The sequence below is a fragment of the Cryptomeria japonica genome, chromosome 6 (assembly GCF_030272615.1).
Source record: "Cryptomeria japonica chromosome 6, Sugi_1.0, whole genome shotgun sequence".
NCBI lineage: Eukaryota > Viridiplantae > Streptophyta > Pinopsida > Cupressales > Cupressaceae > Cryptomeria > Cryptomeria japonica.
Genome location: NC_081410.1, coordinates 624,124,646 through 624,139,289, shown reverse-complemented (window position 1 = coordinate 624,139,289; position 14,644 = coordinate 624,124,646). Strand labels below are relative to the sequence as shown.

General features: G+C 37.7%; 1 protein-coding gene across 2 annotated transcripts in view; it reads left to right on the top strand.

Annotated features, from left to right (window-relative positions):
- LOC131048621 (uncharacterized) overlaps positions 1–14,185 on the top strand; it is a 41,638-nt gene extending 27,453 nt beyond the window's left edge. The window contains exons 3-4 of one of the 2 annotated variants that reach the window (XM_057982654.2): positions 13,476–13,569; positions 13,682–14,185. In XM_057982654.2, coding sequence (XP_057838637.2) covers positions 13,476–13,569; positions 13,682–13,932 — 345 coding nt within the window. In that variant the 3' untranslated portion in view covers positions 13,933–14,185. The remainder of the gene's footprint in view (positions 1–13,475; positions 13,570–13,681) is intronic. The other variant, XM_057982655.2, reaches the window with a different exon arrangement.
- Positions 14,186–14,644: the final 459 nt, after the last annotated feature.

Sequence of the window (14,644 nt, the reverse complement as noted above, 5' to 3'; positions counted from 1 at the left end):
CAAGCAATCTAACACAGCTGAGAGGTTTTGTTGTGTTATGCAGCTATTATAGAAGGTTTGTTAGGTGGTTCTCACAACTTGGTGCCCCCTTAACAAATCTAACAAAGAAGGGAGCATTTGTATGGATTCCAACAGCTCAATAAGCTTTCGATAAACTCAAAGGGTCATGAGTTCATCCCCATTTGGCAATTCTAGATTTCTCACTTTTGTTTTAGAATGTGATGCTTCCGGTGAAGGAATAGGGGCTTTCCTGATGCAAAATAAACACCCCATAGCATATGAGAGTAGGAAGCTTAAAGAGACTGAATGTAAGTTATCAATTTACGACAAAGAGATGCTAGCCATAATGCATGCTTTGACCAAGTTTAGGCAATATTTGGTTTGTAACAAGTTTTTGGTTAAGATTGGTCATAATAGCTTGAATTACTTCATTAACCAAAGAGATTTGAATGATAGGCAGCAAAAATGGGTAGGCAAAATTTAGGCCTATGATTTTGACATTGAATATGTTAAGGGGAATAACAATATAGTGGCTGATACATTGTCTAGAAAACCTCATTTGCATTCTATTTCTGATATATCTGCTGATTGGTGGTCATTTACAACTGAGTATGTCAAAAATTCATTTGCTAACGATATCTTGGAGGATAAGGTGCAAGATGGCAGTTTTGAGGTGAAGAATGAGTTGATTTTCTATGAAGGACATGTGTATAATGAAGCATATGAGGGAATGCAAAGAGTGCCAACAAAATAAGGCAGAGCATGTTTTTCCAGCGGGGTTATTGCAGCCTTTGCCCATTCCTAATCAGAAATGGGAAAGCATGTCAATGGATTTTATCACCATTCCAAATCAGAAATGGGAGATCATATCAATGGATTTTATCACTGGGTTGCCAAAGGTTCAAGGTAAAGATTGTTTGTATGTGGTGGTTGATAGACTCACAAAATTTGCTCATTTTCATGCTATATCATCAGATTTTAGGGCACCACAAGTGGGAGACCTGTTTTTAAATGAAATTTTCAGACTTCATGGGCTACCTAAAACAATTGTAAGTGACAGGGACAGCAGGTTTATTTGTATGTTTTGGCAAGAATTGTTTCATTTGACAGGGACGGAATTAACACCTAGTACTAGTTATCATCCACAAACGGATGGACAAACAAAAATAGTTAACAAATGAATTGAGGGCTATTTGAGAAATTATGTAACGGGACAATAGACTGCATGGGTTAAATGGTTGCACTTGGGAGAATATTGCTACAACACACTTTACCATATAATAATATATCCATTGGTATGACCCCTTTCAAAGCCCATTATGGTTATATGATGCCACCTCTTTTTTGGATATGATTTTTACAGATAGTAGGCTTTTGTTGATGTGTCTTTTGTACACGACCAAACACAGAATAAAATACCTAAAGGTACCTTATCCTCTCTTGAATAAAGTTTCCTGACTGCTAAAGATCTCGCCGAAGGATCAATCGGAGTAACTCCAAGGTTCTCGTATGTAGGTTCTCTACGTGTGGATAAGCTCTTTGTGGTACGATGTGATTTTGCTGGAATCACAAGGGGACTTACTTTCAACGACTTGAACGTCTGATTTGCTTTGGATATTACTGGAACGTGGAATTTCACCGACCCTTGATTTTGAAAAAAGGAGAAAGGATAAGGGTTGGAGAAGGATCTAATCCTAAAGCTAAGAATGCAGGAGCGATGGATGACCTTTGACGAAACTCCAACTAGGTCTTGCTTTGACATGCTAGGATCATCTCCGCAAGGCTAGTGCGATCTTCTAAGGACGACTTTATGATGTTCAGATCACCGCTACAAGCATAGACACTGTCAGGTTGATGCATATCAATGAAGAAGCGATAATTGAAGTTTAAGCTGAAGCTAAATGATTCTAGTTGACTACACAAGTTAAGTCTGCAATCAACAAACCGCTAGTAGTATGGATATACGAATTTCACCGTTAATCATACAAATTCCTTCCACTCATTTAATAACATGAAATCAAATTTGAGAAGTATAGAGACCATGCAAATTGTTGAATCGACATATAGAATTCACCATTTCTTCAATGAAGTTTACAAGTCTTTTGCAACAATATCTTGGCAACAATCTTTGCCTTCTCTTTCTACTCTACTCTAAAATGCTACTAATTATTGACTATTCTCTCTAACTATTTCCTATTCTTTGACTATTAACTATTAACCCTTACAAATGAGGAGCCAAGGCTTTATATAGAGAACCCTTTACAAACAGACGGCTTTGATTGTCTTAGAATCAATGGCCAAGATTACAAGATAGAAGCCCTAATTAGGGTTTGTTACAACAAACTTCCTCTAGCCAATGAGAAAATTACATTCCAAGAGTGATGACCAATAGGAAGCATGGGTAGGTACATCGAAGTTTGTGCCACCTCCGATAGATTAGATACATTTAATCTGGTCTTGTTGAGGTGGACCAATCCGACCAGAGGAATGATGACTGGGATGCCACCTTGCCTAATGCTTGTGACTTGGTTGATCCTCCTCTGTCTTTGATATGATGAATGATGTACTTCTTTTGCTTGACCAGGCTTCCTTATTGTCAAGTCTTCCTTCTCCAGTAGCATATCTCGCCTTGAAGTGATGGCAAAGCCTTTCTTTGTCATCTTGTGGTAGAATGAGGTCTTGAGGCTAATTGAACTCCTTGAACACCCCTAGTCTTCCAACGCTTCAAAGCACCTTGAGTTCTCCCTTTTTGCATGTGGAACGTCCTTGATGATGATGGATTGGAAGAGGTCGTCCTTGCCCTGGCCTGGTCTTCTTCCATCTGCAAAACCAACCAAAGGTGATTAAGGACACATAATGAATTCATTCTAACATAGCATTTCCTACCTTAAATCATCAACAAGACTACGTTAAAATGAAGTTTGCTCAAGATTCTCCCCAGGGACATGCCCTATAAGAATTTCTTTCTGGACCCTTTGGAAGGGTCAGGAGCGAAATTTGCATTCCTGGCCTAAATTCTTCTCACTTTGTGACCATGCTTGCTTAGATGCATGCTTAAGGATCTCTTTAATCTCAACCAATACTAAGTTTGAGGTAAAAATGGAGCAAGATGGAGTCTTTAAGGATTTCGCTCTGGACCCTTTGGAAGGGTCAGGAGCGAAATTCTTGTTTAGGCTCAAGTTCTATCACTTCTCCACTCCAAAATGTCTTCCAAGGCAAGCATACACTAGTCTTCTCTCCACCAAAGCCTGGGAATCCATCTCTTGACCTTCATCATGAGCAAATTAGGTGAAATTGAAAATTTCGCTCTGGACCCTTTGGAAGGGTCAGGTGCAAAATTCTTGACTTGTTCGTTTTCCTTCACCTAAGTCTACTCTTTTCACTTTTCATACTTGGACTTCCATTTTTGAATCCCTCTCTCAACATGGCAAAACTTGCTTGACCCTCAAAATGGCTAGAAAGGAGAATTTCACTAAGAATCATGGTTGGGGATAGGACCTATTTAGGATTTCGACCTGGACCCTTTGGAAGGGTCAGGAGCGAAATCCTTGTCCTAGCTCAAAATCTTCGTTTTTGGTGGCCAAAATCCATCCAAGGGCAATCCTAGGGGCATCTCCCGACTTCTCTTACCTTGGTCTAGGCTTGGCTTGGCACAAATTTTGGAAGATAGAAAAGATTTTAGGATTTTTGCTCTGGACCCTTTGGAAGAGTTAGGAGTGAAATCCTTGCTCCTGAGCTTATTCCTTCATTCTTCCATTTCAATTCACCTCAAAGGCCAAGAAAATGTTACTCCATTCCTATCTAGGCCATAAGAACCAAAAGTTTGATTTGTTTTGAAGGGGAAATAGGTGATCTTAGGAATTTCGCTCTGGACCCTTTGGAAGGGTCAGGAGCGAAATTCCAACTCTAGGCTTGACTCTTCATCTTTTCAACTCCAATTTTCTCTAGAAGGCAAAAATACATCACTCTTTACCCAAGGAACAAGGTTTGTAGCCTAAGCAAGGGAGCAAATGAGGTTTATAAAGAATTTTGCTCTGGACCCTTTGGAAGGGTCGGGAGCGAAATCCATCCTTTAGGCAAAATCTTCATCTTTCAATGCTTTCAACCACTTCTCAAGGCAAGAATATATCAATCCACCTTCCAACATGCCTTGGAAACCAACACTTGGCCAAAACTAGGAAGGGAATGAGAGCTATGGGGATTTTCGCTCTAGACCCTTTGGAAGGGTCAGGAGCGAAATCCTCATTCTTGGTTAATTTTCCACTTAATTCATACAATTCTTCCTCAAATGTGATCAATTCAACTTCCTTCCACCCTAATCAAGGCAATCCACCATCAAATTAGCTCCAGACAAGGCCAACCTAGGTCTTAAGGCAAAAAGAAGGTCAAATGGAGGATTTCGCTCTGGACCCTTTGGAAGGGTCAAGAGTGAAATTCTCCTTCCAGGTTGATTTCCATCATTTTATTGCTTCAAACCTTCTCTCCAAAGCAAATATACATCCAAGTCCCCCAAATCATTCCTTAGAAGCTCCAAACTCAGTCAAGTTAAAGAGCAAAATAGAGAAAAAATGAATTTCGCTCTGGACCCTTTGGAAGGGTCAGGAGCGAAATTTTCCTTCTAGGCTCATTTTCACTTTTTTTTCTCCCTTTTTTGGCTTGGATATAACTCATTAGGCTTCTCCTGATCATCCTCCAATCCAAGTTAGCATTCACTTCAAGGTTTTGTGAAGAAAAAAGGGTCTTGTATGAATTTCGCTTTGGACCCTTTGGAAGGGTCAGGAGCGAAATTCCTCCTTATGCTCAAATCCTGACTTCATTTTCATATTTCTTCACTCCAAATAAGTGTTTTGCCCTCAATAATGCCTAAGGGAGACTTTCAAAGAAACCCTAACCTGGAGCACCTGTTGACTCCCCCTGGCTCAAGCAGAGCTTGCTATCCTACTGATCCCCCTGGCGACACTCAAAATGCAAAGGCTGACAGACAAAACCCTAAAAACCTAGAAAGCAAACCCCAGAAAGCAAAAAATAGTAGGGGTCCCCATTTGCAATGGGGCGATGTGCGAATACGTCACAACAGGTTCCGAGTGCGAAAGATATGGTTCAACAAAGCAAAGAGAGGCTCTACAAGAAAATCTACAACAAGCTCAGAATCAGCAAAAAATATCTGCTGATAGGCACTGAATTGAAAGATCATTTGAGGTAGGGGACATGGTGTTTCTAAGGTTGGAACCTTGTTGACAATCCTCAATCAAAGGAAGCGGACCAAAAAATTTGAAACTACATTTTTATTGACCTTTCAAGATCACAAGGAAGATTGGGCAAGTGGCTTATGAGCTGGGATTGCCACTTGACAGTAGAATTCACAATACTTTCCATGTCTCATGCCTTAAGAATGACCTTGGACAACAGATTACCCCCTCAATGGAATTACCACCACTTGATTATGAAGGAAAACTAAGTCTTGAGCCTAAGATAGTCTTGAACGTGAGAGAGAAGAGGTTAAGGAACAAGGTGATTCTAGAATACTTGGTGAAATGGAAGGGTCTGCCACTAGAAGATGCAACATGGGAAGGGATAGAGATTTTCAAGCATCCCAACTTGAAATTACATGAGGTCAAGCAATTAGAGGATGGGAGGACTATGATGAGCCCAAATTGAAAGAAGGGCCAGTTGGCCTCCCTTGTGGTGTTTCCCAATACCTTCTTTTTGTGCGTTTACTTTTTATAGCTAATAAATTGGAAATTTTAATAACTAAAACTATTATAAATTTTCCTATGTCGGTTTGGGCCGACTTACTAAACATTGGTTTAGTGAATCAATATATCATCAAATTTCCTCTTTTCTAGCTTTTCATCCAATCACATAGGCTTTAGAGACATTAGCATAACCCTTAAAATATGCAAATGATGAAAGCAATCATACAAAACTCATAACACTAGAATTTACATGGAAAACCCTAGAAGGGAAAAACCACCGTGAGCAAGTTGCTTGGATCTATTGCTCAAATACAGCCTCACAATAAGATCCAAATGTTTATAATTAGTTTGAAGGCACCAACCTTGAGGAGACAACACAAAGAGGCTACCAACCCCTTTACAACATTAAATAGGGCACCAATCCAATACAAATCAGAAGTCTAAAACCTTACAGAAATCAAGAGGCAACAACCTCAACTAGACCAAACATAACTTTGCCTAAGACACAATTATATGATGTTGGAATGAACCTTCGTAATTCTACTTTGTCATTTATAGGTTCTTGGTTCATGTGGTCTACTCTGCAACTCTCCTTTCACTTCTGCATTGAATGATTTAGCATGATCCACACTTATTGGTAACCACTCAGTTACACACAACACTATCTATTCATTCTCTTCTACACACATGTATACATAACGAACCGATCTCTTTATATACACTTTTTCACCGTTTTATGTCGGCTATTGATTAGTTTAACTGCCTTAATCGCCATAGATGAACATGTTGGCCTATACTACGTTTTTCCATACCTCATTATAGTCGCACCAAAACAATCTCTTTTGGATTCATACACTAGTCATTTGTTTAGATTAAATCTGAGTCGTTGATCTTATCTCTTTGTGACAGAACGAATGTTTGAGATATAGTTTTCTTTAAAACACTTTCATTTGGGTTCTCCATGGCCACACAACACCAATGCGCACGATTGTAGATAGAAGATCTGACCCAACACACTATCTTGCACAAGTGCGCAAACTATCAATCTCTTCAAGCGTTGGTCGTCAATCCCTTCAAGCTGTCACACACGTCATCTAAGTTGTTGGTTTGGGCCATTACACATATACACCTATTTTCAAATTTTCTATAAATTATTAAATTATAGTAAAAAAATTGGCATCTTCCAGTACCCCTGTTTCCTATTTTGGAAAATAGTTGTACCAGTACCTGAACTAGCCTCTAGAGTCTCCAAGTACCCCTGTCTTGGTGCAACCTTGCAGAGAAGGCTTAAGTTATGACTTAAGTGTGATGTCCCCAAACTGAACCTCATCGAATATTGTTGATATTGACAAAAGATCCTTGTATTATCTTTACAAATGAGAAAGCATATAAAGGATAAACTTAAGCAGTAATAATTAATAAGGCAAATCCTCTTTATTGATATTACACAACGGTTCAACACAATATGGCTGGGCGATTCATCAAACAGTAATTAATACATAAAAATTGTGGTTGCTGATATGTGTGATTAATGATATTAATATATAACGGTCAAAGGAACTGATCAATCAACTAATCAATAAGGGTAGTAGAAGATATGTAAATATAAAGAAGATCTTACAGATATAGAAAGTAAAATTTATATCAGAGAAGATTTTGCAGATATGAAACGTAATTCAGATTTATATCACAATATATGAAGAGTGTTAATATTGTGAAGGGAATAATATATGATACATTGCTATGGAGCAGAAATTGGAGGAAGACATAGCCACATTTATGATCAGATTTTGGGGAGAGATATTACTATATTTATGAACAGCACAAATTAGAGGAGGCTATCAAGATAAATTCTATCCTTCAAACTATTTCTAGAATTTTAAGAAAAATATTTTAATGAAAGGTATTCAGTTTAATATACCATTAATATATTTTTAACTCTCATCTTAAGTTAAAATTGTTGTCTACTTAAGGTAAATCCCAAATGAGGACTTTACATTAAGCAACTGTGACGAGTGCTATCCGTGCACACACCAAATCAGAAACCTCGGGTTTTTGAGATATGCAAATTATGCAAACCCTAACCAGGCTAGAGAGCATAAGAAATTAGATCCAGGGCCAACACTATCTGATCCATCCAAACTAAACACATCATGGCATCTGCTATGTCATGACAAACATCTCCATACCCTTGTTCTTGGAAATGTGATCCAGGAGTCATCCTCTGTGATAATCAGAATGAACCTTGACAACTTTGCGACTTTGCGTGACAACTTTTGACTATATTTGCAATAATGCTACAAACACCAATCATTCCTTTTGTGATCACTCTTTCAGTTCTGTAACATCTGCTACAGTACATCAATGACAATACTATGTCCAACACTCAACTATCGAGCTGCTTGAAGGAAACTCCTTGTTTTAGTGACATTTGTTGGCTTAGGCCACTTCATTATGGCTTCCACCTTCGCTGGGTCTATCCATAGCGCTTCATCTCATACCATGTCCAATATACACCAATGGCTGTTGTGCAAATTCACACATCTTAGCATTTAAGAGCAGCTTTTTCTCCGTTTAAAGTTTTTTGCAGTTTCTCTAGATGCTCATCATATGCTTTAACATATTCACCAATGAGTGGCCTTAATACCTTGTTCATGAATCTCGTGTAGTTTGGAGGGGTGTTGCATAAAGTTTAGACCAAATGGAAGCACTAGCCACTCAAGAAACCCCATCAAGTCTTAAATGCAGTTATCCAAATGCTATCTTCCTTGATTCGCACTTGACAATAACTGGACTTTAGATTGAACTTTGTAAAATACCTATCATATTGCAACTGATCTGAGAAATTGTGATTACCTATTCTTAACTGTTGTTTTGTTTAGTGTTTTGTAGTCTATGCATATGCACCATGTTCCATCTTTCTTTGGTGCCACCACAATGTGAGAACCACATGGAGAGGTGCTAGTTCTGATTACATCATGTTCCAATAGTTCTTTGAGCCGTTCCTTGACATCATTAGCCTTCAAAATTCTTTGATGGTATAGGCCTTTGTGTGGAAGAGGACAATTGGGTAGCAATTGGATTTCATGCTCAATTTACCTATGTAGGGGCAGCCCTTTTGGCTAATCAAAGAGCTTGCTGAACTATCATATGAGCTAGTTTGTCTCCTTTTATTCGCTTCTATGTAACCCATGCAAAGACTTTATGTTAGCCACTTGCTCATATTGCTTACTACACAACATCAACAAAGCAAAATTGCCACTTGCATTGATTAACTGCCTTGATTGGGCTGTAGTTGCCATGAAAACCTTGGATTTGCCCTTATATGATTTGATCATGGAATTTTCACCTCCTTTGGTCACTCGATACTTGTTTCAGGGCTTAGACTTAGCCTCTTGCTCATCTTGCTTACTACACAACATCAACAAGGAGAACTTGCCACTTGCATTGATTAACCATGTTTCTCAGGCTACACTAACCATGGAAACTTTGGATATGTGCGCATGTGATTTGTTTCATGTGAAGGAAAGTAGATGCTCTACAAACTCCCTAGTTCTTGAGCCGGCTGAGTTGAGTCGACCAAACTTCCTCGTCGAGCCTTGGAGAGTACTTGATTGAGTCTTGCTCCAAGACTCTCCAAGTCTCAAGCTCAGACTCTTATATTTGACGCTTGGACATAACAACCATGCTTTTTTAAGTGAAATTTCAATTTTCTTTGGTCATTTTTTGCTCTTATTCACCCATTTCACCTAGTTAAGCATCAACCTAGCAAGAAGACTATTTGAGAAGAGAATTTTTGAGGATTCAACGTTGATTGAATCATCAAATAGAAGTAGCATAATTGGATGCAATGGAGGAAAACGAAGAAACTTTTGAAGAAACGATGTCTCATCGTTTTGATTTTGACTTACTTTCTAGTTCGAGGCTTGAAAAATTAAGTTGCACTAGGAGGGGAAGACGAAGATGTAGATTGTTTTTCTCGAGTCCCGAGTACCGAGTCCAATTTAAAAGTTTTTGCTGCCAAGTTGAACTTGAGTCCAAGTTTTCAAACTATGATTTTAACAATAGTCCTTTTTCGCCTTTCAACAATTCCATTTTGTTGTTGAGTGAAATAAGAGATGAATTCTCTTTGAATCTCTGTCTACAAAAATCTAAAAGCAAATGTGACTCATATTCTCCCCCATTTTCTGGCCTTAGTACTTCTATATAGTGACAACTTTGTTTTCCACTAATTGCTTAAATTCAACAAATTTATCAAAAACTTTTGATTTTTTCAGCAAGAAATATATCTAGTCTTTTTGTGAAAAATCATTAATGAAAGTGCCTCCCTCCACAAAAAAAAAAAAAAAAAAAAACCTTGCATTTTTGAGACGCAAGGACGTCTTCAGGACGGGGACACGATGCCCCCCTGCGGTCCCTCCACTATTGTCGGGATGCTAGAGACTTGTAGGCGACGCCGGGGACATCCAGATGTCTCTGGGGATGCCTAGAAGTCTCCCATAACCCCCAATCAAAAACTTGGTCTCTAAGCAAAAAATCGTGAAAATTTTGTGAAAATGGAATCCTTGTCTTCAAATCGGTCTCATTCTCTTTATCAGAATATATACATGAAATATAACATTTCAATGTCTTTTTCCTTTCTCATACTCTAATTTATATTTCATGTATATATTGGTAGGATGTTTGAGAGTGGTTTCAGATCTCTAGGAGTTATAATGCAGATTTTAGGTTTTAGAAGATTTATAAATTTTGCAGACTTAGTCAAATTTCAGTAATCAGTGAGCTCCTATCAGCATTCCCTCGTTCTCTTTATCTCCCCTTAACTCTAGACCTATCTCAATCCCTATCACTCTTCCTTTATCCCCTCTCTCCACCTCTCTCTATCTCACTCTCTTCTCTCTCCCCCCAGATCTAGACCTATCTCTCTACATCTCTCTCTCTCTCTCTCTCTCTCTCTCTCTCTCTCCCAACAAGGGGTGCTACCCTCAACCTCGTTTTGGTGTTGCCCCCAAACCCTAATGAAACTGTAAATCTAAGCAAGTAATAATAGGCCAATGATGAATCATGATCATAAAAATCTACATAATACATACCCATTGGCCACAAATGTCTGCATGTTCATAATCAAGACCCCTGCAAAGGGCGCTAGCTTTGACCCCAAATCTCCACCCACCATTCTTATTGTTTATGCAATCATTTCCATGTTTTTAATGTTTTAAACTTTTTTAATTATTAGTTTAAAACTTTAAATTTCCCTTAGTATGCCAAAGTTTCATTTGCAATTCTTAATACTTACTCTTGGTTTGCACTTTGCTCCCAAAGTTTCAAAACTCTGCCTCCCATAGTTAATGATCAATTTTCAATGCAATCATTTTCATGTTTTTGATGTTTATTAGTGTAAACTTTACACAGTGTGGCAAAGTTTCATTTACAGTTCTTATACTTATTCCTACACATCTTTTTATAAGTAATTTTCAAGTACTATATGTATTTGTGCCACATGCCCCCAGCCACTCCCCCTCCCCCCCACCACCGTCCCCTTGCCGTCCCCAAACTTAGGCCCTTGGTCACCACGTGCCTCTGTCCCCCATCAGGAAACTCCATGGAAGCAAAATCAAGCCACCAAATTTAAGACGCCCATACCATTGATGCCATGAGTGACTATCAGAAAATTCAGTATTGCATGTGTCTTATTGCTGAGAGGAAAACAAAGAAGAAACATTCTATCACTTGCCATTTGGGCTTGTGCAACAAATGCATACCTTTCTGACTTGTCTTTAATTATTCATTCATTTCTATCAAAAATGACTTGGTAATTTTGTTCTAACATTTGGCCAGCTTATAACAAATTTGTTTTTAGATCGAGAACCAATAAAGTGTCAAAGATATGCTTTTCTTTACCATGTTCATTAGTGACTGAAGTGGTGCCTTTTCCTTTAGTCCCATGCGACTGATTATCCTTTAATATGATAGTGCTGCTCTTTTTGAAATCCAAATCAACAAATAAATTCTCATTGAAGGTCATGTGTGATGAACGACTAAATTCAATAGACCACAAATTATTTTCATTGGCATTTGTATTAGAACAAGACATGAATATATTTTGACTTGAATATATTTTATTATCTACTATAATACTATGTGCAGATTGTTTATGGCAACATTCTGACTCATAATGGCCAAAATTATCACAATGAAAACATGGAATTTATTTTGTCTCTACTTATCCTTGATTCTACCTTGGTCTCTAACTTTGAAGTTGTTACTTCCACCTGAAAATCTTAACCTTTTCCTCGATAGGTATGAACAGACCCCCCTCATTTTTAGGACGACCCCCCTCATTTTTAGGACGAGTCATTTCTTTATTCATCACGTTTGTGATAAATCATAGAAAAATTATACACTTACCTTTTATGCTGCCCTTAGGTGTAAATGCCTGCCCTAAATTTTCTACACTATTTTTCATTCTTTCTTTAACATTTAATAAAATACCACTTAATTTATCAATTTCCATGGTTGTGAGATCTTTTGTGATTTTAATGATCAAAATAACATTATCAAAATTGGGGATCAAATTCCTTAATATTTTTTTCGATAATGCGTTGATTATTCATATTAACCTCTAAATTTTTAATTTGATTAACCAAACCTTCCACCTTTATCAAAAATTCGTTTGCTTTGTAGTTTTGCCGTGTGAGCACCATGATATAATTCACAAGTATATTCCATGCCTGTTTTGAACGTAAAACACCACTAATCCTGGGGAAAATTGTTTGACTAATGGCACCTTGAATAAAAATATTGTTTCATTATCTTTTGGTTCATTCACCTTACGTTCCCTCTTTTGTTGATTGTTTAATTTGCTTGGAAAGTATTTCTGCTGCTGTGGGTTTTTGGGATGCTGATTCTAACTGGTACTTCTAAATCGTTGGTTCCTATTTTTATGGGAATAATTTTTGCCTATGAATGCAAACATTGTTAAAATCAAAGGATTTATGGGATGTTGCTTATAGAGGGTATGAAAAAACGGCCAGCAAAGTTTTTTTAGTTGCTTCAACAGATGTTCCTTCCTCTTGAAACTCCCTCTCTGATTCAACAGATTTCTGACTAAATTCTTCTATATGCTATGCTGTGTCTCCCAATTGCCCAATTGCATCCTCAACAAATAAATGTTATTTCATGCAACATAACCTGATTTCCACCTGCCTTGGAAAAAATGATGAAATAAGTGGAATGGATGAAGGTTTATGCCCACACGGTTTGAATCTGGGTCATCAAGGTCTTTGCTTAACAGCTTTCTTATGGACAGCACTAATACAAAGGCAACCAGTCAATTGTTTCCACTTCTCTGTACGTGGTAATAAGAGATCATAAAGAGGTCGCAGATCCTCAAGTGGCCGTGTGCCCTCCTAAAACCTGTTTGCCAATTTGTAGTAAAAATAAGACTCTAATTTCGATCCAAGGAAGTCCTTGGGCTCTGATACCAATTGATGGTATTTATAAACAGCCAAATAAAATAATGATGGATCTGCAGATCATCCAACTATGACAATGCAAAATAAATGTTATGGAAGGCTCTCCAAATCTCTGTCTTTTCATTTGAGGTAGGGAATGTACATTTATACAACAAAATCAAACTGAATCAAATATAATTTCCTATCAACTGTCTTCTAACACTTAACTACTTTCAAGTTTTAAACTAACAATGTTCACTACTCTAATTTCGTTCAATACTGTTAAGAGTGATTGATGTTTATTGTATGGAATTTTCTTTTGCAGGGGATGGTTGTCTCACTAGCCTCGGATAAAGCTATCTGGGATGCTTTTCTAAGTAATCCAAAGGTTCAAGAATTCAGGCAATCACTCGTAGAAGGTTACTACCATCTTGGTTCTGAGATATTTTTAACAACTTTATATATTCATTCATTGCAAGAATCTCCATATATTGTCTATGGATCTTGACTAAAAGGAATGATTCTACATAGCAGGTGAATCAGAGCTAGTAGACAGAAATGAAGATGCAGACAAGAAGTCACCTCTTATTGAAGCTATGGAGAATATGAAACTGAGGGTGATTCAGTACATGGAGAAAATAAAAGAACTCTGTAACCAGCTTTTTGGATACGTTGACAATAAGTTTTTGGAGAAGGATGCAGATTTTGTGGAAAAGGCTTTAGAGGCCTCCTTGATGCTTTGCTTTACTGTTCTCTTGATAGTCCTAGTCAAACGGGCATAAGTTGTGTAAATATTACCATGTAGATTTATTTGACGACATGAAGACAGTAACAGACAGAATGTAATAACTTTAAAATCGTAAAACCCTTTATTCTAAACTAGTTTCCTTTTATTTAGAAGATTAGTATATCACAGCTATCAGAACATGTCCCATATAAGCATACCCGTACTTCAGCTGTTCCTTATGTATATTACTATATAATTATCAATATAAGTAAATCTGGATTACAATGAATGTAATTCTTTTTGAATCATTATGATTTCGATTCTTTTGAAGTGTTCAATCCCAATGCATTATGGAATCTTGCTTTACCTAAATGGAAGTAATGTGTGTATAGCTTGCATGGGAATACATCTGATAATTCTCATTTTAATTAACCTCAGTGCTTACATATGAGATGGGCATGTTGGCGAGGCTTGTATACCTCGACAGGTGGACAACTTTGTTGACTTTTCTATTTGTCCTTGATGACAAGGCATATTCGATGATAGCATATGGGTTTTTATTTGCCACGTCATGTTAATCACTACAGTCTTTAACTCACGTTTTATGGTTGAGTTTGTTTTGAGTCAGTTTACTCACGTGGCTGGCATTATGAGTTCCTTCCGGATGTCAAAAAGGAATCTATTATGTTTTGGGATATTTCGAAAGCACCAGTTCGTTGAAGCTCGTGTTGTTTTACCACTCTCAGCTGCACTTGCTCGGTGATTTG